We start from the raw sequence: 26793 nt of genomic DNA, 5'->3' as shown, positions 1-26793 counted from the left end.
GTTGTGTTGTGTGGCCAAGGGCCTCTCCTGCAGTCCTGCCCCAGGGATTGGTGGACAGATCTAAGTGTGGCCTCCAAGGCAGGTGGACAGGAAAACCACAGGAAGATCAGTCTTGAGTGGAGTCATGTAACAAACCAACACTGGACAGAGAGGCCGTGTCCAGGGCAGGAGCAGGAGCCCTGCAGAGGAACTGCCTTTCCCTGGGCCTGCAACTGGAAGTAGAGCAGGAGCCCAGGGAGGCCAAGAGCCCTACAGGCCACCTGGCCTGGGACAAGTGCAGCCTAAGGGAGAGGGAGGACAGAGAGGGCCGGACTAGCCCTGACTGGTCACTGGAGCTCACAGGTGGGGGGGAACAGCCACACGACCCTGAAGGCCCTGCACGCAGGCTGTCCTGTCCACCCTGCCCCGTGCCCACAGGCCATTGAGGGTGTAGTGTGGAGCCTGGGTGTGTTCTTCTCACAGTCCTGATTTTTTGCTTTGATTGTTATTGTTGACTTTTGCAGCAGGAGGGGGAGGGGGCATAAGTCGACACATCCCAAGTTCAAGGGCCTCCATCCTCCTAAATGAGCACCTGGTAACCTGGACAGCTGCTGTGGCCCCTCTGGAGGGACAGAGGGAGGGCTGGTGGTGCCACCCTCCCCTGCAGACGCTGGCACTGGACCTGTGGGGTTGCCACACATACCAGGGAGCGAGGCCGGATGTCCCGAGAGAGCCAGGGGAATTGCTGCCCTGTACACTCACCGCAGCTCTTCAGGGAGGGGACCCGCCTCTCAACGTGGGCCTTCTTGGGTGCCCCTATCCTGTAGGCCATCAACCCCCACAGGTCTCCAGAGCTCCTCCATCCAGGAGCAACACTTTTTTTATTAAGGATTTTTTTTTTTATAGTTTATTCTACAAACTCTGGCCCTCAAGGTCCTTTTCTCAGGGTTGGAAGATGACCAGCTGAGAAAGTGTGCACAGTTCCTCGTGTTCTGTTGCATTCATCTACCTTGAGGGACATCCAAACTCATCCACCGGTCCACCTGTGTAAACCAGTGGCCTGCGGGCTGAGCTGGGCAGGCCTGTTAACCATGGTGGGCACAGTGTGCGCTTCTCCAAGGAGCGCCCACCTCTGGGACCTCTGCCCCTGGCCTCTCAGCTGGGGCCTCTAGCAAGGGAAGGTGCTAAAACCACAGGAACATCACGAAGGGTGTGGGGAGGTGGACTGGGACCAAGATGGGAAGTCCGTGCTGGTCACTCGATGGCCCGTGCTCTGGTGATGGTGCACACAGAGCCTGGAGGAACCAGCCCTGCCTGGGTGTCTACAGGCGGGAGCAGGGCTGAGGAGCCCGGGGAGCAGCAGGAGGCTGACTCTCCAGAGCTCACGTAGAATTAGCCCAGGGGAGCGGACCGCTCGGGCACCCTCAGTGCGTTTGTACCTCTGTGTGTTTTTAATCCCGAGGCCAGATCTGTATCAGCAGCCCCGTGGAGGGTGGTCACTGTAGCTCAGAAACAGGAGGGGCCTCGTGTGATCCTGAGGATCTGGGTTTTGTGCATTGGTTTGTTTCATATTTATCCAGGGAGTTATTTTGGATCTGCTGCATTTATCAATTCTCCAGAAGTGGCATCTTCCCACTGGTAAATCCGGTGGATAGATTTTAAATATAGTGCTTATATTGCTGTATCTGGGGACCCAAAAAAGGAGCTATTTTGTTGCTTGCTTTCTTTTTTCCTGTGATGCCACAGCGCTCCTAGGTTTTAATCCAGTGCTGAGACCTCACAGTTTCCCATCTATGTGGGTCACACGGAACTCTGTCAGGGAGGCCGTGGCGTCCCTGGATTTCAGAGATGGAGTCACGTGATTCCACATTCTTTGTTTGCTGATGGATGTACCCTCTTGCTGATGTCCTCATTCTGTCACGTTTGCAAACTGGAGCTGCAGGGAGAGGGCCACCGAGTCTGAGCGCCATGAGGATCCGGATCTTCTCTGGTTCCCGTTTCTACCTGACGTGTGCAAGCTCTGTGGAGGGGATCTGGCCAAGGTGTCAGCTGAGCAGGGCTGAGCAGGGCTGGGACTGGGCTTCTGGGACCTCAGCTCTGGCTGGTGCTTGAACCCGGCTGTGAGCTGCTGAGCTGAGCTGAGCTTTCCTTTTTCTCCCCGCAGGGAGATTGTTTTGTGTTGCGATTGCTGACACAGAAGCAGTTCCATATCCCTGTCCTCCAGCACACTCCTGGGGAAGTTGCCCACGCCTTCTGACCGCCTTGCTTCACCCTCCTGTTCTCTCCTAAGCCTCCTCTAGGCCTTGATGCTGAAGTGGGTCCTGCGAACGTCACTTAGGCCTTGACCAAATCCAGCAGTTCAAGCTCAGGTCCTGTCACTTACAAGTGCTCCTTTCTCATCCCCCTGGGCTCTCTGTGCTCAGTCTCCCCCTCCTGGCCCTACGTGGTGGGGTGCCCAGGGCCAGTGCTCAGCCTTCCTTTCCTGTCTGTGAGTTCTCCTCAAGGAACTTATCCTTACATTCCATTTAGACACTGATGGGTCCAGGGTTAGCTCTCCAGTCCTGGCCTCCTTCTGAACGCCACGTTATGTGCTGAACTGCTTCATTTGGGGGTCTAATAATGACCTTCACTTTGCTAGACCCCAACCAAGCTCCTAATTTTGTCACATCCTCTTACACCACAGATCTTCCCTTCCCTGCTTCTCCCTCTTAATAAATGTCACCAGCATCCAATAGACTTTGTTGCTCAGGCCTAAAATGTTAAAGTGAGTGGTGCTTGAAGCCACTCCTCCTCTTGGATAAGCTGAGTTTGGGCTGATCTGGGCCTAAAGTGTGGCCAGGTTTGGTTCTAAGCCGCAGGTTGGACCTGGCTGCAGATCCTCATCCTCCCTGGACTAGGGGGCATCCTAGAGCAGCTGCCCTCGGGGCACATCAACTTTGCTGGGTGAAGAGACCAAGCCAACTGTGGGTTTCAAGCCTCAACTCACGCCACATCCAGAGATCTCGATGGCTGAAGCAAGCTTCATGGCCAAGCCCAAAGTCAAGGGCTAGGGAAGTGCACGGTCCCCAGCAAAATGGTCACGCCCAACCCTAATGGTGTGGCACGTGTACTCTCCCATCATGTAGCAGGCAGAGAATGGATATTTACTGAATAAAAATCTAATGTGCCACCTCAGAGAGGTGCTTAGAGGAAGAAATGCAAGTCGGTAGGTCTCCCGACAGTGCCTTTGGGATAAAACCCTGGATGTGTGTTTTAAAAGTGTTGGAAGTTGCCCCGGCTCCAAAGACTAACTTCCCCATCCCCCCGAGAAGAGCCATCCAATGGTGAGCCCTGCTGGCTCACATGATCCTTACCCACCAAACAGAAAGCACCCCATCCCAACAGTCAAACCCTTCAACCATTAAACTGTCATAGCTGTCAAACCACCCCCCCCACCCCGGCTCTATAAATATGCAGAGCTGTTCCTCAATAAACGGGCATTTTCTCCGACGACAAGCCTTGTTAGTTCTTTCATTGATGCCGAAACCCGGGAGGGGGAAATGCCTCGCTGCTCGAGGGCCCCCCTCTCTCAAGGCTTGCTGTCCTCATCCACTCTTTTGCTACTACTCACACAACACCAGCTCTTTAGAGGTGAGTTCCCCTATAGGGTATCCAACTTCAGATGGGCTATACACAGGGGCTTTGACCGTGATTGTCCGGCAAACCTCTGGCGCCCAATCTGGAGGAGAGAACGCACCCCACCATGACCTTCACGGTCACAATGGACTCTCTGGAACCCGGTTCATGAGTGGGAGGTACTGAGGAGTGGAAGAACAGGCACTCCCCCCCCCTCTCTTTTTCTCTCTCTTAACCACCCTTGTCCCTCTCCTGACCTATGGGGGCATCTTCTTCCCTCCCTGCAGACTCCCCCTTATTAAATTCTGCACACAAGATTGGCCTTACTATCAATTAGACAATCAAAGTCAATGGCCCCCAGGAGGATCCCTAGATCCTGCAATTCTCAGAGATCTGTTTAACTTCTGTGAGCGCTCGAAAAAGTGGAAGGAGATCCCCTATGTCGAGGCTATTTCTCTTGTTCGTTCTCACTCCGACCTATCTGGCAGATGAACCCCCTCCCTACCAGCCTCCCCCATCAGCTCTGTCCAGCCCCTCAGGTGCTCCCCCTGACTCCGTTGACACCTTTAGTCCCCCCAAAATAGGTCCTGCTCCCTAGTCCCACAAACCATGGCCCCCTTAAGAGAGGTTGCTGGACCTGAGGGCATTATCCTGGTTTATGTCCCATTCTCTATGAATGACCTCACGCAACTCGAAGGAAGGTTGGGCTCATTCACCACAGAAGAGAGTTTCAATGGTTCCTCCAGGCTTATAGCCTCATTTATATGTTATTGGCTAATACTCTCCTTCTTGAGGAACATACCAGAGTCTGGGAACTTGCCAGAGCCCATGTGGATGAAACTCACCAAGTTAATCCCAATCACCCTTTGGGGCTACTTGCTGCCCCAGAAACTCCCAACTGGGATTGTTATACACAAGCTGGCATACAGAGTAGGAACCGACTTGTCCTTTCAACCTTTCCGGAAGCCTGGGGACAGTAAGGGCAATGGAAATGCCAAGGGAGTGATAGCGCGTGAGCCAGTCCCTGAGTTATCTGTGAGGTGAATTCTGGGCCATTGTCTGATTGGATAGAAGTGGGCATCCCAAAACGGGGGCTTATGTGAGTAAGCAAAAGATCAACTACCGTAGAGGCCCGTTTGTTCTGCCAGTCTGCAGCTGGGGTTTCTGGCAGATCTGACAAATGGAAGTGGTCTGTTGTAGGAGGGTCTATTTGCGTGGGGAAAGGGTGAAAAAGGAGTGAAGGAAAGTAGTGAGACTCTGTGGACTAGAATGGAATAGAGAGTGAAGAAACTGGAAGAGTTGTTGGGGATCTTTGGGCTGATCCCTGGTGGTAACGAAGAGTAGCGGAGGTAAAGCTCTGATCGAGCCACTTGATCGGCCTTGGAATTCCCCATAGTAGTAAGGGAGGAGTCAGGTTGGTGGGCCTTGCAATGGATTATCCCCAGTTGGGAAGGCAGCCTGGAGGCTCTTAGTAGGCCAGAAATAAGTGTGGAATTAATGACTGCCATCTCTAGCCCCCTTTCTTTCCAAATGGCTGCGTGGGAGGGAGATCAGGATATAGAAGACAAATTATATAGGGAGAAGGTTTTTCCTCTGCTAGCTCACATGCCCTTGTGACAGCTATGAGTTCAGCTTTTTGGTTGGTGGTATTGGGTGGAAGAGGTTTTGCCTCTATGATGGATGAGAGGGAAATGACAGCATACCCCGCCACTTTAACCCCTTTGTGTATAAAGGAGCTACCATTTGAGAACCAGACGAGGTCCAAAGAGGGCAGGGTCCCTCAGAAATGGTGGTAGGGCAGGGTAAAATCGTCTCTAATACCTCCAGGCGCTTGTGGATGGGATCTTGTGAGGGAGAAGATGGGAGGAGGGCGGCAGGGTTTCATGGAGAGAAGGACTGAAAAGAGATGAAGGGATTTTCAAGGAATGAGACAAGGAGGGATAGAACCCTGGGAGGAGGAAGTGACTGTAGCCCCTTGTAAGTGAGGAAATCCTTTAGATGGTGAGGAGATGAGATTGTTAGCGAGGAGCCAAAGGTAAGCTTATGCGCTTCTTTCTGGAGGTCATGGGCTGCTGCTAGGGCTCTGAGGCATGGGGGCCAGCCCCTGACGGTGGGGTTGGATAGGTAGGCCACTGGTGCAAATGTGGGGACATATTCCTGACCCAGAACCCCCAGACTTTGTCCCTGTTTTTCATGTCGGGGAGATGCAGGGCGGGTGCCCGGAGGAAGGCCTTTTTAAAGGGCTTCCCTGCCGCTGAGGTTAGGGGTTCATCTTGGGGGCCCTTGGCCAGAGTATATAGCAGCTGGCGAGGAGGAAGAAATTAGGAATCCAGGCCCTGAAGTACCCAGCCAAACCCAAGAAGGAGAGTATGTCATCTCTGGTCTTTGGTGTAGGTATAGACACAATAAGCTGTTTTCTGTCTGCTGTAATGACCTTTTTCCCTTGAGAGATAGAGAACCCTAGATATGTGACCTCTTTACATGCTATTTGGGCCTTTTGTGGAGAGGCCTCCTTAGAATGGTGCTTTATCATTCCCAGGTCCCATCAATTAGTTAGGGACAGGGACGGGGATGGTGGTGGTGGTGGTGGTGGTGGGTAGGGGCTGATGACTTTGGGGATGAGCAAGATGGCAACATTTCCCAAGGTTCATTTTTCTTCTGCTTTATTCTGATTTCATAATTTATTCTCTAAGATATAGATTGCATATCCTTTTTGTGAAATGCTTGGAACCAGAAGGGTTTCAGATTTCAGAGGTTTTTTTTTTTTAACAATTCAAAATCCAAAATGCTTCAAAATCTGAAAATATCTGAGCATTGAGCATCCTGTTGCCACTTAAAAATTTTCAAGTTTCATTGTATTTTGGATTTTTATATTAGGGATGCTTAACATGTGTAACCAGAACTATTTTCACTCAAAACCTGTGGATCTACAAAAATGGTTAATAGAGACTCATATGCCATCTGTAGGATTGGCAAAGGTTAACGTGACCCTCACTGTCCTGCCTGCTCCCTCCTCTTTAACCCTCCTCACTAGAAGCCTGGCGTGGGGGAGGAAGGGAACCAGCAGGGGGTGTGGGTTTCGTGGCCTGGCCCTCAGCGCCAGGTGCAGGTTGATGCCTGTGTACTTCTCAGGCCGTGGCGGGAGCTCTCTCTAATTCAGTGTATTTCCCACCCCTTCCTGGGGCAGCTCTTTGTCCCTGTGTAATTGTTAGTGATGTGAGGCCAAGTGATTCTGAACTGGGCCACACATCATCCTTCCATCCGTCTGCTCCTGTGAGTCATGGCGGTCACCAGCTCCTCTTCATTTCAAGCATTCTTTCCACCTGCGCACCCTGGCACTCGGGAAGCCAGACCAAGCCAGAGGTGTACGGGCGACCCCTCCCCACACAGGGTTGTCTGTGCCTCAGTTGTTGGGCACTGAGAGTGAGAGGGAGGCCTTTTTTGTCCTCATCATCCTGGTGATGTGACATCTGAGGGTGCATCTCTCAAGGTGTGCTTGGCCACCCGGAACAGGGGGTCAGGGCTCTGGATCCCTTCAGTGATGTGGGGACATTGTTCATGCCTGTTGGGTCTCAGTTCTCTTACCTGCTGAGTGTGGATGGGGCTGTTCTAAGGATCAAACTGAATGATCTTTGTAGAGATTCCAGGAAACACTAAGTTCATAACACATGTAAGACATGTCATTTTGAATAAAACTGCAGTTCGAAAATTTATGGACAGTTTGTTCCAAAAGCACTTCAAGCCCATAACAATGATTCATCTCTCTCGGAACAGCAAATGCTGCATGAACAGCCCTGCTAATGGGCCCAAATGTACCACTGGTGCTGGGTGGGGAGGCACAGATCCAGAGACCTATTAGTCACTAAAGCAGCCTGGGACAGCATTCAGTGGGAGAGGACCACGCGTTATGAATTGAATATTGTCCCCACAGAACTCAGATGTTGAAGCCCTCGCCTCCGCTGTCCAGTGTGATGGTGTTGGGGGGAAGTGAGTGGCTTCAGATGAAGTCATGAGAGGGTGGCCTTCATTGTGGGGCGTGTGCCCTCCTGAGAAGAGGGAGAGGGGCCGGGTGTGGCTCAGTGGTAGAGTGCATGCTCAGCAGATTCGAGGACCCGGGTTCAATTCCCAGCACCAAAAGAAGAGAGAGAGAGAGAAGAGACCCGAGGGTCCACTGCATGAAGAGGCAGTAGGGAGGTGGCGTCCATGAGCCCCCAAGGGCCTTCGTCAGAAGCCCAGTGTGCCTTCACCTTGATCTTGGCCTTCCTGCCTCCAAGCAGTGAGGGACAGATGTCTGAGGTTCAAGCCACCCAGTCTGTGGCACTTTGTGACAGCAAGCCTGTGCTGATGGGGACACCATGGGGATCTGAAGACGGGGTCAAGTTCAGGGGGCTAGAGGAGGGGCATGTGTAGCCTGGAGAGGGGCAGATGTGGGGAGGGGCTGTGGGAAAGCCTTGGGATGTTTGAGGATCAGGTAAAGGTGTGACTCTTTGCATGGAGTAGAGAGGGAGTGAGAACACCCGGCAGAAGGAATTTCTGCAGTTTTATCTAGTTCGGCGACAGACAGGGAATATTTGGGCTCGCAGGCGGTGAGCTCTGTACAGTACAGACTGCCTGGTCATCTTTCTCCAAGTCCTGCTCCAGAGGAGGTTGGGGCTGCTGCCCCCTCGTCCTCCGGTTCCAACGTCCAGGTTGGACGGCAGGGGAATTGCTCTCCTGATAGTCAGGGGACATTCTATTCACGTCTCCTCCACCAGGTAGTAGTTGAACTCCTGAGACTTGACTCGAGATACTAAGGCTAACCTAACCTTTGGGCATTGCGTCTACGAGGCCCTGAGGCTGCTGCAGGACAGAAAATGTCAGGCGCTTCATCGAGACGCAGAGGTCCAGGAAGGTTGGGATCATCTGCTAATAGGTGATCTGACCCAGTTCACGGAGCTGCGCTGCCGTTTTCCGGCCTGTCACCAGTGGGTGTTCACATCCACATGAGGATGTGGGGACATACTCGGGCAGGCCACCTGCACGGCGCACATGTGTTCTCTTAGCCGCTCACTTGCCATCCTGCAGCTCACTCAGCACCTGGGGGGTGCTTACCAGGTGCCAGGCCCAAGGTGAGACACACAGCCTCATCCCTGGATGTGAGAGGCCTGTGCTCAGGAGGCGAAAGGGCCCAGAGTCCCGGGAGCATGATGACAGCAGTGCTCGGGCCGAGGTTCCCTGAGGAGCAGCACCTGCCCTTGGATTGGGTGGTGTTCCGAAGGAGTTCATGGGGTTGTGCTGAGCAGCAGAGGGGACCGGCAGTGACACTGGGGTTTTAGAGGTGTCAGGAGAAGATTGGGCTGGTGGAAACAGAGGACGCAGCGGAGGAGAGGTCAGGCGAGGCTGGGCAGGGATCGTGGAGGGGTGGCCTCCTGCACTGTGTGAAGACTCTGGGGAATTCTAGACAAGTGGCATCGTGTTTGCATGTCAGAAAACTCACCCTGAAGACAGTGTTAGGAGTCGACGGCAGTAGCTGGAGCAAGAGAAGCCATAGCTTAGCTGGGCAGGGCAGCCTGAGGAGGTGGGAGGATGGGGCTGGAGGGAGAGACTGCATCGGGTGTGTCTGTGACCAGGTCACAGCGAACCCCACTGCTGTGTGTGACTGCAATGCACCAACAAGGAAAAGAAAAGACTCATAGAGAGCTGTGGGTCTAGCTTGGTGTATTGTGCACACTTAGCAAGGGCAAGGCCACGGTTGCAACCCCTAGTGTGCGCACATGCACACACACACACACACACACACAGCCATGAGAATAATGCATTTTGAAATACCATGTTGTAAATACGTATATGTGTATGTGAATTAATCAGATGTTTAAATATATATCTATTTAGACATGTATTTAGCAGGTTGCTGAAGTGCTTATTACAGACCTTCACATCTAAGGAGCACTTACCAGCTGAATTGGTCATCACTACTATTTGTATCCAAAACAATGCTGTCCTCTCCTGGCGATGATATTTCCCCACTCACTGTTCTGTTCCATTATCTCACCATCTTAATTATTAGTGCTTCTTCGTGTGTTTTGATAGGTGAAGGTGAGCCCCATGCCTTGGGTGCCCCTGCTCACCTCCGTCCTGTGGGCTTCTGGAGAAGGCCTCTCAGGCTCCCGAGGGCCCATGGAAGCTGGCCTTGAGTAAGCCTGCGATTTTTGCTCTTAAGCTCATGGCTGCGATTGTCTTCCTGATTGTCTGGAGTTTTATCACCTTCCAAACACTTCATCACAGGGTGGGGAGTTACACAACTCCTCAGGGGTCCTTGGGTCTCTCTGTAGAAACCCCCACCCCTGCGGTCCCCCTGAGGTTGGGCCACCTGACCTACCCCGCTCTTTGGCTATGTGTGGGGGGTACGGGGGACATGGCTCCGTTCTGAGCTGTGGCTGAGACTCCATGAGGTGCTGCATGAGCTGAGATGGTCAGATGGCATTATCTGCTGTCCCCATCTATCCTGGACTTGGTGTCCCTGTTTCTGAAGGAATAATGCTGGTTATCTGTAAACTCCTAAGTTTGTCAACTGTGACGCTGAAGGAAATCACGTCCTTCCTGTGCGGAGGCAGTGGGAAGACAGCACCCACTTGATTTACACCTGGGCTCTTTGTTTTTGCTGCACAGTGGAGTCTCTGCAGCTTGGGCCGGATCTGCACAGACCTGGGCAGAGTGGCTGATTCTCCCAGCTGCGAGCAGGCAAGTGAGGCTCAGAGGACTTTGGGCTCCCGTGAGACAGGTGGGTGGCACTGCTCTGTCACCGGCCTGAGACTCCCTGTAAAAAGTGCTCCTCGGCTGGCTGCCCCAGAAACCCATTTCTAAGATTTCTAAAGTGGGGGTCATTTTTATTACTCATGTTTGGAAAATTGGCTGATTCTCTAACAGAAGGAAATACATTGAAGCCTCACCTCCTGGCACACTGTAGCCTCCTCCCAGGAACCATGTCGCGTGGACGGCCATTGCTTCATTTCTTACTTACTATTGCACAGGGCAGCCTCCTTCCGTTTTCACCTCTGCATCCTTGTGGGCCAATGTTGGCACACTTTGTTGTCCTATTTACGATCATACAAAACTGCACAGGAACAAGGAGGAATCGTGTTTGCGCTACGGCGTCTGCACGAAGCTCATCTTCCCGTTCAGAACCGTGTCTCGCTCTGCCGAGTGGGAGCTGTCTGTTTCATTCCATTTAGTAAGATGTCTGACGTTGTTTTAGGGGTTAGTTCCAGGTGGACTGAGCATTTGCTGCTTTCACAAATAGATGGTCTCTGGTGTCACGTTCTCCTTGGTTCTTGCTGCAATGAAAAAGGCTGGTTAGTACTGGATGGACCGCCGGCCTCCATGCTGAGGGCAGACTGACTTCCCGCTGGGAAATGCTCACCCCAGGGGCAGAGGCTGTCACCGCCAGCACCAGTATCCCTTCTCTGCCTTTTGCAGGCGTGATTTCTGGTGGCATCCTTTAGCACAGATTCTCTTTTTATGCATGTGACTCTGCTGCGGAGTCAGAGCCCCTCCTACGCGGAGACTTTCTGATGGACGGCATTCTTTCCCTTTCTAAAGCCAGCAGACGGCTTCAGTGCACCTCAGATCTAACCTCTGTGGTCCATCACAGTGCTGAAGACCTTTCTGTGTGTCAGGCACTGGGTATGGCCGGGTCCTGCCCTAGAGGAGGGCACCGAGAGGGGGCGCCCTGGTAGGTAGGAGGCTGTGTCTTAAGGATCCTGGCAGGACACAGGCATTCAGAGGGAGTGAGGGTGGGGCCCAGTGTGTTTGCAGAGGGGTGGGCCAGTCCAGGGAGACCAGCTAGGGCCAGCTCAGGGTGGTGAGCGGCCCTTGGGCTAGCCACCAGGCTTGGTGGGCAGGAAAAGGGCGTGGCTGGGTGGACGTCACCAGGAGGGCAGGACTGATGGCAGCTGGGGCCCAGAAGGTCTGAAACCTCAAACCCAGGGAGGGAGCTGGGGTTGGCCTCAACTCCCCCATTTCCATCCACCCCTCTCAAGGTGCCTCCTGTTGGTGGGACTCAACCCAGAGGCCAGGGGGTGACTGGCCTCAGCCTCTGTCTGCCCTTTGTCTTTGACTTCCTGCCTCAAAGCCTCCCCTGGCTTTGCTGTCCCAGCCAAAATGGCTCAGGAGGCAGTGCCTGGAGCAGAGGGCAGGGACCAGTCTTCCCAGGCCTGCTGCCAGGCAGCTGCCCGTCCTCTCCCTGCGTGTCCTTCCCTTTGCCTGGGTGACCCCCAAGCCTACAAGTTCTTATCTGTCTGCAGAGACTGCAGCTGCTTTGGGCCAAAGAACCAGGGCCACTTTCAGAGAAGAAGCCGTCCTGGGTGCACAGAGTCCCCCGACTTGCTCCCGAGGCCGGCTTTCCTGGCCTCTGCCGTCGACTGGGGCTCCCCATGTCCTTGCCAGCGGTCTCTGGGGCCTGCTAAGTGAGCACATTAACATTCCACGGAGAATTCTTGCTGCTTTGTTGCACCTTTCTGGCAGATGAAATTGGGGGGAAAATGGGAGCACACGGATCAAGAAATATGTAATTCATGGTTGTCTCCTTGCACCATGAGGAGTGACCTTTTTTGAGCTTGCTAAGTGGGTTCCTTTGTAATGGAGGGAACAATGCCACAGAACGAGGGGGCACATCTCGTTAGGAACTGTCCTTCCCGGCGCGTCCTCGGTGGGTCAGCTTGCCTTCCTGGTCTTCATTTCTGTGTGGTTTTAGAATACGCTCCCTCCCAGTCTGTCTGTCTGTGCCGGGAAGGCTGCCCTTGGGAGCCAGGGGGTAAACACAGCTGAGATCTGTTTAGCTCCAAGGGGGTTTAATGACTTGAGTTGGAAGCTGTCTACTTACGTCAAACAAAAGAATTGTCGAGACGTGCTAACCCAACCATATAGGAAGGAAGAGGGAGAATTGGAAACTTTCCACTGAAGTCACCGAGTTAAGTCTGAGGTCTGTTGTGCCCACCTGATGGTCTCCTTCCTTGAGCCGTGGTGTCTGAAGTCTGTTTTCTGTTGCTAATTACACAGCACTACAGACGGGATAAGTTATTTAGAAAAAAGGTTTGTTTTGGCTCATGGTTTCTAGTGCATGTCGAGGGGCAGCATCGTGAAGGCCTTGCTGGCACAGTCCCTAGGCAGCATTCAGTGACAGATGGGGACCACTGGAGAGAAGAAAGAGAAGACTAAGCGGCTTTTATGCTGGACTCATTTTTGGGACAGCCCATGGGTGGGTTAGTCTATTAATAGCCTGGTGGATGGGGGTCACTTGGAGAGCTGAGCTCTAATTACTCCTGAAGGTCTCGCTCCCTAATATTTCATAAGGGGGACTGAATTTCAACCCAAGTGTCAGGGGGCTGACCGTGTTCAAACCTTACACCTGGGGCCTGATCTGGTGAGACCATGGAGACCGAGTTTGTGGCTCATGAGGAAAGTCAGCAAATACTGGAGAAGGAAAAGGAAGAGGTCAGAATGAGAGAGCGAAAGCACACAAAAGAAGAAAAACACCAGGTGCAGTGAGCACACCTGTGATCCCAGCACTCAGGAGGCTGAGGCAGGAGGATCACAAGTTCAAACCTAGCCTCAGCAATGGAGAGGTGCTAAGCAGCTCTGTGAGACCCTGTCTCTAAATAAAATACAAAATGGGGCTGAGGATGTGGCTCAGTGGTTGAGTGCCCCTGAGTTCAATCCCTGGTACCCCCTCCCCCCAGAAAAAGAAGAAAAAGATAAAAGGATTTAGTCATCTCTTCATCATTTTAAAAAATTATGTAACCCATGTACCTGCAGTCCATTCATTTTCTTTGCTGCATAGTATTTCTTTTCATGAATGTAGTACCATTTATTTATGATTCCTCATCATATTGTCAATGCTGGGTGCTTCCTTTCTGTGAAATTTCCTAGATTTAAAACATGGAGTAGTAGAAAGAGCCATAAGGATGTGTGTGTGTGCGTGTGTGCGTGTGTGTGTTGGGGGTTGGGAAGAATTCTTATTCTGTTTCCATCATTTTTGGATGGTTAAATAATCAATTCTTCTGGGCCTCCATTTGCTCATCTCTAGGTGGCATGGTACTGTCTACCTTGCCTGCCTAATAGAAAAATGATAAAAAAGCATTTGAAAAACTTAAAGCCTAAGCAGTCCCCATCAATGGAGAGAGGGTGGACACCCAGGGAGCTTTGCCACGGGTTCCTGCCAGGATGCTTCCCATTCCGTAAGTCCCCGTCTGGGGGAGACAGTGGGGGAGCATGTGTGTAGGGCAGAGAAGAGGCCTCGAAGCTGGCGGTTCTTGCTCCAGACAGATTGGGATTAGGTCGGCCCTCCCCAGCTGCCCATTGCAGGGCCACAGATTTAACTCCACAGGCCAAATAGCCTCAGGGACAAACAGTAGAGAATAACAATTCAGGAATAAGAATGGTAGAGACAAGAGGGATACCACGTATCCACTGCTTACGTGGAGTCTACACTGTCCGAGGCAGCGCCAGGAGCCTGGGGGTGACCTGGAGCATGCAGGAGGGTGGCCTCGGTGGTTCCAGGCCAACACGGCACCATGTGACGTAAGGGAGCTGGGCATACGGATGTTTTCTACTGCCAAGGGGCCCTGGACACGGAGGGACAGCTGTATCCAAGAGGAACGTTCCTGGGGACTGCTGAGTAGCGTCTGGTTTCCTCTTCCTGCCACTGAAGGGACCCCTGGGTTTTCTACCAGGGCTCTGCCCCCTCCAGGCTGGCGAGGGGGATGCCCTCCTCCCTCCCTCCCCCTCCCTCTCTCCCTCCCCCTCCCTCCCTCTCTCCCTCCCCCTCCCTCCCTCTCTCCCTCCCCCTCCCTCCCTCTCTCCCCCCTCCCTCCCCCTCCCTCCCCCTTCCTCCCTCCCCCTTCCTCCCTCCTCTTTCCCTCCCTCATCCCTCCCTCCCCCTCCCCCTCCCTCCCTCTCTCCCCCTCCCTCCCCCTCCCCCTCCCTCCCTCTCTCCCCCCTCCCCCCTCCCCCTCGCTCCCCCTTCCTCCCTCCTCTTTCCCTCCCTCCTCCCTCCCTCCCCCTCCCCTCACCCCTCCTCCCTCCTCTTTCCCACCCTCCTCCCTCCCTCCCTCCCTCCTCCCTCCCTCTCTCCCTCCCCCTCCCTCCTCTTTCCCTCCCTCCCTCCTCTCTCCCTCCCCCCTCCTTCCCTCTCTCCTCCCTTCTACCCCTCTCCCCCTTCCTCTCCCCTCCCCTCCCTCTCTCCCTCCTCTCTTCCTCCTCCCTCCCTCCCTCCTCCCTCCCTCCCTCTTCCCTCCCTTAGAAACTTAGGGAGTCAGGTGCAGGGTCAATTAGATCAAGCCTGTTAATTCTGTAGTGTGTTCCTCTGTATCTTTGCTAAATTTTTGTCCTGATCAGTTCAGTACCAAGAAATGTGTTGATATTCCCCATCATCATTGCACATTTGTGGATTTCTCCCTGGGTTTTGCTCTATGTATTTTGAAGCTATATTGTTAGGTGAATGTTGTTTCTAATTCCTTATAGCTTCCTGCTGAATGTTTACCTTTATAAAAGTGATAAAAAGTATTATATATATAATAAAAGTATATATATATATATATATATATATATATATATATATATATATATCCCTGCACAGCTATTTGCCTTTATTTCATCTTATGTTAACATGACTACTCCGATGGTTAGTATTTGTCTTTACATCTTTTCTCTACTCATTTCCATTCCATGATTTTTTGTTGATTACATTAGTTTTCAGTAGCTGCTATAACATATTGCCACAAACCTGGTAACTTTAAATAGCAGAAACTGACACTCTGTTCTGGAAGCTGGAAATCTGAAATCAAGGTGTTGATAGGACCATGGTCCCTCTGAGAACTCTAGGGAAGGAAGTGCTTATTTATTTGCAGCTTCTTGGAGTTGCTTGAGGTGCTTGGTGTCCCTTGGTTTGTTGCTGTGTCCTTCACGACCTTCCCAGTCATCAGATTCCCTTTTCCCCTACATGTGTTGGACTCTCTGTATCCACATGCAGATTTCCCTCTCACAAGGACACCAGTAATCTTGATCTTGATTCTATATCAAGGATCCCATTCTGAGTGCATACTAATTTTGAGGGGACACTCTTCAACCCAGTACCTTCACACTATAAAATTATGGAACATGTAAGGTACATAAATGGCATGAAACGCACAAATATCCCTGTGTCTGCCATCCAGCCTAGGAAATGAAACCTCGTGGACAATTGACCTGTCCTCTGCATGTCTCCTGTTGATCCCTCTCTCGCCCTCCTTCCGGGAGGTGCCGCCCACGGTGCTCAGTCTTTCACTGTGTGTATTCTGAACAACACCTGGCTACTCTTGTCCAGTCCAATTTGTGTTTTAACTCGGGTCTTTGGTCCACTTAGTCAGAGTTGCTGACCCATTTGGGTCATATCCACCACTGTATTTTGTGTTGTTAATTGACCATGCCATGCTCTTAGTTATTTCCACTCTCCAACCATTCGTCTCTAATTTTTAAATGATTGGAATTTAATTATTTTCTCTGTTCTCGCTGATGACTTATGATTTTTGATTTAACTTATGTAATGTCATTATACATCTCCAATTTTGAAGTGATACCTAACGAAATCTAAATTTGGTGCCTATTTCATCTCCATTAGGATTGTGTTAACCTTAATTATTCTCATTTTACGTGTTATTATTTGGAACTTTAAGTCTCACTTGGTTTTTTACGCCTTTAAATCAGTACTTGTCGTCTTCTGTGATGTAGGAACACTGGCTTAGACTTACAGCCGTTTTCCTCTCTTGCTCGGATCTCATTCCTCTCTTCCCAGGTTGGTCTCCTGGGTCCAGAAGACCTTGGTCTGCAGAGCGCCCCACGGTGGTGAATGTCTGCAGAGCGACCCACGGTGGTGAACCACTCCCGTTGTGTTCTGTACTGTGCCTGAGCCAGAAGCAGTGGGTTAGCTGGTTCCATAGGGTTGCAGTGGCTTCTCCTCTGCAGAGGTCGAGGCCATGTGTCCGTCCTGGGGCGTCTGCTGGGATGGGGAGCAGTGCGCTGATCATTCATGCGCTGTGAGGACGTTTGAAATCCCCTATTCTATTTGAAGTGGCTGCCACGTTGTGCCAGGGGACAACCCGCTCCTTCCTCTTCCTCCCATAGCATCGTGCTCACTGTCCCCCCGGCCTCTGGGTCCACGGATCTACTCTCCACTTCCAGGGTTGACTCTTCAATTACACCTGAGTGAGATCTTTATGTTCTTCTGGATGCGTTAAATTTTTCATTCCATTATACAATTTTTCTTTTATAGAAGTTTTTATCTTCTCGATGTTTTCCAGACCTGCCTGCTGGGATTTCCCAGTGCCTTGCTCTCCTTTAGGACTTGAATCCTTTTTAAACCACACTGTTTTATGGCCCACCCTTGTCATATCGTTTCACCTAAAGTTATGAGTCCTGGGGTTCTGTGTCTGTTTCTATGCGTTGGGTCCCTTCTAACCCGCATGTGTGGTTCCAGGTGGTGATACCTTCTGCGGGGCTTTCGGGGCTCCTGTGTGGCCTGGTGGAGTCAGACTCCAGCCCAGCAGGCCCAGGTTCGGGGGTCTTCTCTTCCTCCCCACCGGGCACATTTAGAGACCATCTCCTTGGTCATGTCGCTGCGCTGTCTTTGGGTTTATTTTTAAACAATCTCACCTTTCTTCCAGGCCATTCCATCCACTGGCCCAGCATTTGACAGCTGTTCCCATTCAGTCCCACTTCTACAGACACCAGAGTCTCTCACCTAAACAGCTTCACCCATGAGCACCAGCCCCGGGGCTAGCAGCCGCGGCCTCCGTCCTGATGTGAGCTTACCTCGGGAGCATCCCTCCCACCCCCGAGGCTGTGTAGGTCACACGGTTCAATATTCCTTTATTGAACATTTCTGTGTTTTACTGGAAAGTCTTTATGGTGTCTGACCGTCCATCTGATCTTGCTGGAAACAGAGTTGTCAATCATAGAGGGTTTTAATGACTTTATTTCCCTCTCTTTTAACGTGTGCAGCTTCATGGGTTTTAGTGTATTTAAGGTTTTGCAGGCATCACCACAGGCTCATCCCAGGACATCCCCATCAGCTCAGAAACAAACCTGTCATGCTCCGCCTCCTGCCCGGGTCCCCCAGCCCTCCGCCTCCTGCCCGGGTCCCCTAGCCCTCAGCAGCCGCTGCCACATGGTTTTTCTTACGGATTCATAGGTGGCCCAGAAGTAGAACCTTGTATGTGTGCGCTTGTGACCGGCTTTGTGTACTTGAGGTGCTTTCAAGACTCACCAGTGTGCCATCATGGAACGCTACTTCCTTTTTGTTGCCAAGTGGCCCGCTCTGTGCGCCTGGCACATCTTGTTTACCCATCCATCAGCGGACGGCATCGGTCTGTAGGACTAAGGCTGCTGTGAGCATCATGCACAGGTTTCCTGTGGACATCATGCTTGGACGTGTGCCCAGGAGGGCACTGCTGGGTCGGGTGGTGACTGGTGTGGTGGACATCTGCAAGCTCCTCTCCAAGGGTCCCCCCTTTCCGCACCCCCCCTAGTCCTGTTCTGCTGTGAGTGGGAGGTGAGCCTGGCCCCACATCGGTCCTGGACATGGCAGGAGTTTTGAGCATGGTCAACACGATGCTCTTGGACTATTGTCACACACTGACGTGGGGTGTGAGGTGGCAGCAAGGAAATGGGCAGAGGCTCTGGGGCAACCTGCTCTGGGTTGAAGGGGTGCCTGCCGGGAGGGCGGCGGGGAGGAGGCTGGGCCTCCTAGGGGACACGTGGAGGGTGGAGGAAGTTCCCAGGCAGAGATTGGTGTCCTGTGGTTGGGCTGAGCTGCTGGCCTGGCCTTTGCTTTTGCTGACATCATAGAAAATTCATTTCCATTTTCAGAGAAGCGGGAAAGAGAGCAGGACCTTGCCATGGTGTGACGGAGACCCGGGTGTGACTGGGGCAGACTGACTGGCACATGCCCTGGCTCTGGAGTCCTGCCTGGGGCCAGTTTCCCTCCACGGAGGCTGGGGGAGCTGCTCACATCCCTGGTCCCCATTCCTGTGTCATGGTGGCAAGGAAAGGACGGATACCAGAGATGGAGGAGTGTGCTTGTGCGTGCGTGTGTGCTTGTGCGTGTGTGTGTGCGTGCGTGTGCGTGTGTGTGTGTGTGCGCGCGCGTGCATGTGTGCATCTGTGCATGCCCTGAGTTGCTTGAGCATCTGGAATGGCCACGGGGAATGGTGCCTAGGGGCAGAAGTTTCCTAGCTGAGCAGCAGAGCCTCTCCTAACTCTGGGGTCTATACGTGGCCATCCCACTGTCTACCCTACAGTGGCTCAAAGGGGCCGGGTTCCCTGGGGGCTCCCCGTCTCTGGGGAGGCTCCTTTCTGGGGCTTTCCACTCAGCACGGTTATCGCCCTTGTGGCTTCTTTTCTTCTCTGTGATTTATTCTCAGACATTTTGTATTTCCTTTTGCTATTAGATGAAATTTAAATAAAGTCATTAGGTAAAGAGCTGTGTCAGGCCGTTACACGCTCTGAACTCATGATAAAATCAATCTGCGTGTTGCTCTCGGTGCACATGAAACAGAATCCCTGCAGCTCGGCAGCTACCTGCCGTTGGCTCTCTGGGTCTGTGCTGGGCGGGTTCCTTCCAGCAGATGCAGTCCTGCTGTGACGGCCCCCCAGGGAGGACACCAGGCAGGGATAGGCCCAGTCCGCCCTTCCCAGGTCCCTCTGGCCCTGGTCTCCCAGTTCAGGGGAGTCTTCTTCCCTTGACCCGTTCCACTGGAGTTCCCAGGAGGAGGGATCCAGACATCAAGTCTGTGATTTTTCTCTGACAGCTGATGTTAAACTTCTTCACTGAGGCTCCATCTGAGATTGGCATGTACTGGTTGGTGGTTTTTCAAATAATTCTCTTTCTCCCTCTTTTCTAGGCTTATCCAAATCCCTGGGGCTTATTGAAGGTTACGGTGGGCGGGGCAAAGGGGGCCTTCCTGCTACCCTTTCCCCGGCTGAAGAGGAAAAGGCCAAGGGTCCGCACGAGAAGTACGGCTACAATTCCTACCTCAGTGAAAAGATCTCGCTGGACCGTTCCATCCCGGATTATCGTCCCACCAAGTGAGTCCTGGCTCCTCCCAAGGGCTGGCTGGGTCTGGGGCTGGGCTGGACTCTGGGTCTGGGACTTTTCCTCTGGGGCGTCGTAACTAGTAAGTCTCCTCTGGTCTCTCAGCCGAGGACTCCTGCTGCTTGTGAAATACTCACCAAAAAAGTGAAATGGAAACATGATCCGGAAACACACAGGGAGGTCCTCCTGACAGACGCGTGACGTTTTAGATGTCACCATTACCCCTACCTAAATGTCGGAGTGGAGTGCGTCATCTATGAGTCTGCTTTCTGTACAGGATTTGAGCCTATGATGTATTGTTTTTATTATATTTTTTATTGGATGTTGTATCATGAACATTTGGGGATGTTATTAATTATGGAAATTATTTCCATGGTTGGGAATTTAGGTTATTTTCCACTTTTCTTTGTTCTGTATAACACGAACGTTTTCCTGATTCACAGCTCTGTGTGTTTGGATTTGGTATTTATCTTCTTAATCCACATTTCTGAAGGTATAATCCTTATGTCACAGTAGGAATGGTTTTGGAGGTTCTGGGTGTATACTGTATTATTTTCTTCCAAAAACCTTATAGCAATTTCTACTTTTACTGGAATTTTGCTAAAGTCTTCTAATACCTTATACGAGCATTTAAAAAATTTTTTTTAGTGTCAGTAAACTTTTTAAAAAATTTTAGTCGTAGATGGACACAATACCTTTATTTTATTTATTTATGTGGCACTGAGGATCAAACCCAGTGCTCTATGCATATGAGGCAAGCGCCCTACCACTGAGCCACAACCCCAGCACCTGTGCATGAGCATTTTAGAAATGCTTTTCCAGGTCGATAGGCAAGACAGCACATCCCGTTATTGTTTCAAATTACACTTTTATTTTGTTTGAAATTCTTAACTTTCAAAAGGTTTGGCTGCATCTTGGCAGAGAAAATGGCAACCCATAAGGAAAGCTAAAAACAAAAACCTCATGGGAGGTTTTTGTTTGGTGCTCTAAAATGTAGGAAGCATTTTCTTTGTGCGATAGAGGAAGTTTGCATGGGGACTCTAGGTGCTGGGGAAAAGCCCCTGTTTTTCGGGTGAGACTCCAGCTTAGCTTCTCAAACAGAGTCTCCATTTTCTGTTAGATTGGTAGTGTCTCTTTTTTCCATTTAGAGTGTGCCCTTGCTTGGAGAAGATTATTTCCTTTTCAAATGGATTTTGTGCAAATCAGTTAAGTATCCTGGTTACTGAGAAAAATAAATTCAAGATAAAGAAAATTATCTTAAATGGATTTAAAATTGCAGCATTAGCTGAGAAACCTGTTAAGTCTCTCTCTCTGCCTAATAAGCATACATTCGTTTGGAATCACCAGGAAAATATACATCACCCCTGTTGCAAGCTATTCTGTGTTCCTGGACTTGTGCTCTGAAAAACATCTGGCTGTTTTCATTTCCTGGTGTTCTCTGATTAGCCTTTCTTATTTGGATGTTGGCAAATAGACGTGGCCATTTTTTTTTTCCTCTGAGAATGAAATTGCCTCCAACGTGGCAACAGTAAATGGGTAAACTGAACAAATATTAGTGAGCACCTACTATGTGTCAGCTGGTTTTCCCCTGGGTTGCAGTAGAGCGGTAGCTGAGCCTCGGTCAGGGCCTGCTCACTGCCTGTCTGGGGAGGGGGACAGAGGTGCCAGCAGACCCACTCAGCACAAGATGACTGGTGACGTGGGCCCCACTGGAGATATACGCAATGTATGGGGAGCATCTGAGCATCTCCTGCTTGAGATGATGCTTGGCCTCCATCTTGAAGGACAGTTAAGGGTTAGAAATTGAAGAGACAAGGGGTCAGGGTGGACCAGGCAGTGCATCAAGAGTGCTTGTGCTGTGCTCTGGGAGGACTGCTCAGGATTGCTGCATGGTGTCATACAGCAGCATGAACTCATCATTCATCTGATTTCCCTCTGAAACTATTAAAATTAAAGGGACAGAGAAAATGGCAACTGTAAGGAAAGCTAAGCAGGTTAGGAGACAGCAGGGAAGAAATACCGGGGAAGCTGAGCCCTAGCTCCTTAGGAGAAGGGTAAGGCAGGAGGGCGCAGCCGGAATTGAAGAGAGACCCCGGAATTGAAGACGCAGGTGTTTCCCGTGCACAATGGTGGACTGCAGTAGGAGAGCAGCAGTTCTCTCTTCTCGTCCTTGTTCAGCTCTGTGGAGCCAGAGAGTGCCCTTCCCTGCCTGCCAGGACTCAGGAGCTCTAGTTCACGGAGGTGGCTAGCACAGGGGATGCATGCTCTGTGCAGAGGCTCTGCAGCCTCGCTGTGCCCTCGGGCCTCAGACCCTGCAGGGTCCATCTGGAGGACACTGCCTGGCTCAGGGGAGAGGCCAGTAGACCTCACAGTTGGTGGGCACCCCACAGTGATCAGGTTCTGCTCATTGGCTGTTACCCGTGTCCTGTGGTAAAGCCATGTCCTTTGTCACAAAGCTGTCTTGCTCGAAAATAAGGAAGGTGAGACAAGGGCCTTTGATGGGCATCTCAACATCTCTGTCGTAAGTGAGCCGGACAACTGACCCATAGGATGACACTGGCCACAGAAAGACACTGAGAGGAAGCAGCCTGGCATCTTCAGGACTGTGACAGGCCTAGGTCATGGAGAGCTGCAAGTCATTCTGTTTACAAAAGAAGAACAAATCACTCTGTTGTGGTAGTAATCAGAGTAAAAATGAATTTTGGAAGTTAAAAATTGGGAATAAATAATTCGGTAATGGTTTGGAAGACAGAACGGAGGAAACCTTTTGAAAAATAAGGGGTGGGGAGAGATGAAAATAGGAGAGGGAAGATCAAAAAAATTAGCTCGGTCCAATGGGTTTGACTTTCATTAATAGGACTATCAGAGAGAACAAAGGAGGAAATCATCAAACAGGGGACAAGAACATTTTGCAGGACCGCAGGACTCGCGCTTTCAGGTTAGGAGATCCCACGCAGTGACGACGGGATTCACGAGAAGCAAAGAAAACCAGACCCACATCAAAAGATCCAAACATAAAAGTTCAAAACAGCTTAGATGCACAACAAAGTGTCGTGAGAGAAAATGCAGATCAAATGCTGGCCTCAGATTTCTGCATAGCAACATCGAGAGCCAGAAGACCAGAGAGCGACGCCCAGATCGTTTGGAGAGTGAATCATTTTTGGCCTGAGGAGTTCTCAGTGGGCCACAGCACGCTCTGAGCCGGGAGCGAGCGCAGAGTAGGTGGGAAGCCATGCAGGGTCTCCATAGCCCTCCTTCCCTGCCACCTGTTCTCAGGACGCTGCTCAAGCCTGGGCTCCAGGGGGACAAAGACGTGACATGAGAAAAAGCAGAAGTAGTGAAGGCAGATCCCATAAAGATAATAAGAGGTGGCCCCAGGTGACGGCTGTGGAGCAGGCCAGGAGATCGGCCATCCCTCAGTCCTGGGACTGAGTTGTTTGCCTGGTTGTTTGAATGCAGGGAGATTATTTTAAGCGTTGTTTCAAAAGACTTGGGATTGTTCACTGAGAGACGGGGAAAACCAAGCTTGTGGAAAAAAAAGCAAAACAACTATAACTATAGAAACAAAACAGAAGTCCTCCAAGAAAAGGAATGCAGCACTGCATACTGTGGCTCCGCCGTGTGACATCATCACACACACGTGGCCATCGAAGGTCGACTTCAGCACGGATCATGGTATAACTATACAGGAAGGGGCAGAAGGTGCATGAGGCGTGGGTACCGTAAGAAGGTTAAATCTTCCATCTTTTATAGCAGAAAGTCAGTGGAAAATGTGGGAGCCAAGGCAACATAGTTCTTGTTATTTAGAAACAGGGAGATGACAGAAAGGACAGGAGTCTATTTTTGTTTGAATAAAATTTCAATTAAAACCATACATATAAATATACCCCCCCCCAAAATTAAGTGGGCGGTCAGCAGGGTGAGGGTATGGTAGAAGAAAGAGCTGGGGGACAAGGTCTAGCGGCATGGACACAGGAGCCCTTTTCAATTATTCCAGCAGCTCGGTGTTGGGTGAGTTTGAAGCAGAATTTGAGATGAGTCTGCAAGCTGGACCACTGGCCATCCCTGGTAACCAATGGCACCACGGTAAATTCTGAGTGCTACAGAAAAAAGTTAACTGGATTAACCTTTGTTAACTGAAAATTAATCCTTGCCATCCACCCGTAGCCAGGGCCTTGCCCTCGGAAGGGGCCTCTCTGATCTTCCAGCCCTGGGGACATGGAGGCAGCTGCTGGGGTCTGGGAACACTTCCTTCCACAACAGAAATTGGCCCCCAAGGGGCAGGACCCTTCTTGTTAAGCCCCCAGCAGCTCCCACAAGCTTTCTGGGGAGGATTAAAGCAGAGACACTTCATTGCCCTTTCAAACCGACTCTCAAGTTGCTATAATTCTTGTGAGTCTCTCACTACATTGTGCTTGAGATAATTGTTTCTCCGATAACTGTGAGTAGTTTTTTGGTAATGCTGAAATTAACTGTTTACTTGTCATATTTCAGGCAAATGAATCCCAAACTGTTCTTCTCCATTTCATTTTAAATCCGAGATTCTCTCCCATCCACTGGACAGAACTTTTAAACGGGCACGCACCTCCAAGTGTCAATCTTTCCATTTTCATTTCCTGGCTGCTTTGAACCTGAGAAAGATATTATCCCTCAGAACACTTATAAATATTCCATTCCGTTGTGTATTGCTCTTCTCTGTATTTCACGCCTCCATCCACCAGGAGTTGATTTTGGAATGTGGTACGGGCATGCGTCTTTTGTTCCAAATGTCTGTACATCTTTTTACAAAACTGCCTTCTCAAAATAATTGTGTAAACAGCCCTTCTCTTTCTCTTATGTGGAGATGCTAAATGCTTCACAGTTTATGCTTTTTATGTATAAATAAGTTTATTTTTCTAGGTTCTGTGCTATTCTTTTGTTTATATCTCTTCTTTTTCCCCCTATTCTTTCTTTGTTTTATTAAAAATTTTAGCAATGATTGCTTGACAGGTGTCTCCAATCTGCCAGGCTGGGCTGGTCCTACAGAGCACACAGCAAGCCAGTCCTGGGCTCCCTGGGAGATTGAGGAAAGGGATGGGTGGCTATTGGAGTCCTGTGGGCCACCCTTAGGGGACCTCAGAAACCATTAGGAGAGTGAACAGTTCTTGGAGAGGCAGGCTTGGTGCAGAGGCGACCTCAGTCTTTGGTTTCTCCGTGGCAGTTTGCTCACTTAGCCATCGACTCAATACTCGTGTGTATTCATGGGTGCAGCATGACATTCTCCAGGCACTTACGCAGCGTGTGATGATCGAGTCAGGATAATGAGCGGGTCTGTCTCCTTAAATTTTCGTCATTTCTTTGCATTGGGAGCTCCAAACTCCTTTCTCCGAGTTCTCCATGAAAAGCATGAACTTTGGTGACCTGTATTCACTCTGCTGTTCTGTGGCACATTGGAATTCGTTCCTCCTAACTGTGTTTCAGTACCAGCTGTCCAACTGCCCTCTGTCCATCTCCCCATGTCCTTCTTAGCCCCTGGGGTCCATCTTCTACTCTCTACTCCCGTGATGTCACCTTTTTAGCTTCTGCATAGGGTGAGAGCAGGCAGTGCCTGTGTTTCTGCACCAGGCTTATGGCACTTAGCATAAGGATCTCCCCAGTTCTCTCTGTGTCACACCCAGTGACAGGATTGCAGTGTCTATGGGTGCATAATATTCCACTGAGCAGACGCCCCACCTGTGCTGTAGCCTTTCATCTGTCGATGGGTCCCTCGGCTGATGTCACATCTTGGCTGTTGTGAGTTCCGCTGCAATGGGATCGGCGTGCAGGTGTCTCTTCTGTGTACTGATCCTTCCTCTGGATGTTTGCCCCCCAGTGAGATTGCTGGGTCATGTGCTCAATCTGTTTTTAGCTTTCTGAGGAACCTCCATGCTGGTCTCCAATATGTTCTGCTGTTTCCACTCCCACCAACAGTGGGTAAGCGCTCTTCTTCCTCTGCATCCTCGCCAGCGTGGGTCTTGCACACAGCTGTTCTGACCCATTGGAAAGGGGTGAGATGACATCTCAGCTGTGTTTGCACTTTGCAGTTCCCTGATGGCTCGTAATGTTGAACACTTTCTGTTGCGCTCATTGGCCGCGGGGGTTTCTTCTTTTGAGAAAAAATGTCTTTTCACATAATCTGCCCGTCTTCAGTTGCAGGGTCTGGTTGGTGGTTGAGTTCCTTGGGTTCCTGGAGCATTCTGGATGCGGATCCTTTGTCAGAGGAGAAGCCGGCCAACATTCTCCTGCTGTCTCGGACTGTCCTCTCGCGGCCAGTTGTCCCCTTGGCCGTGCGGAAGCGTCCTCCTTGGATAAGATCCTTTTTGTGTCTCTTTGTGCTTGGACTTTGGGGCCTTAGAAAAGTGATCGTCTGTCCTGGATGCCTTGACATTTTCTCTTGGCAGTTTCATGTCTCTGAGGAGCTTTGAGCTGGCTTTCACTCCTGGTGAGAGACAGGGTCTCATATCCTTCTCCTGGGTGTGTCCCGTGTGCCCAGCACCATTTGTGAAGGCTCTCCTTTCGGCCTTCTCGTGTGTTTCCGGAGCCCTTGCTGAGATCCGTGGGCGGCCAATGCCTGGCTCTGTGGGTGGTTTCTGTCTGGGTCCCTGTTCTGTCCCGCTGGTTCATGTTTTGGGTCTTAGGCCTGGGCCATGCTATCTCCTAGGTTTTGCAATCAGGTTTTTTTCCTTTTGCTCAAGATTGCCTGGCTTCTCAGGGTCTTCTGTAATTCCCCACGGATCTGGGCTCCTCTTGCTATTTCTGTGAAGAAGGCCATTGGTATTTTGGTGGGGATTGACTTTGGTCTTAACAACGAGCAGGGATCTCCTGTCTGAAGATCATGTGGGGCTTGAGGATGCTAGCGAGAGGCGTCTACAGGACTAAGTAGTCAAACTGGCGAAAGGCCAAGCGCCTCTTCCCACGCAGAGGCAGCTCTCACAGAGGGGGAGCCATTGCACACACTTTCCAGAGCAGCTGGAAAGGTGTTGGACTTGGGGTCGGGACCTGGAAATGTCCAGCTAGAGCGTAGCATTCAGGTGAACTGTGGAAGAGAAGCCTCCTGTGGGAAGAGGAGGCTGGGT

General features: G+C 51.0%; 1 protein-coding gene across 2 annotated transcripts in view; it reads left to right on the top strand.

The window, feature by feature from the left end:
• Nucleotides 1-26793, top strand: part of GALNT17 (polypeptide N-acetylgalactosaminyltransferase 17) — a 352801-nt gene that overhangs the window by 119293 nt on the left and 206715 nt on the right. For both annotated transcript variants that reach the window (XM_081296841.1, XM_081296842.1), the window contains exon 2: nucleotides 19509-19692. In XM_081296841.1, the coding sequence (XP_081152967.1) occupies nucleotides 19509-19692 (184 nt within the window). The remainder of the gene's footprint in view (nucleotides 1-19508; nucleotides 19693-26793) is intronic.

This window comes from Spermophilus citellus (assembly GCF_964194105.1).
Source record: "Spermophilus citellus genome assembly, chromosome: 6".
In the NCBI taxonomy this organism is placed as follows: Eukaryota; Metazoa; Chordata; class Mammalia; order Rodentia; family Sciuridae; genus Spermophilus; species Spermophilus citellus.
Note: the sequence above shows the minus strand (reverse complement) of the source record. Positions and strands in the feature narration are given on the sequence as shown.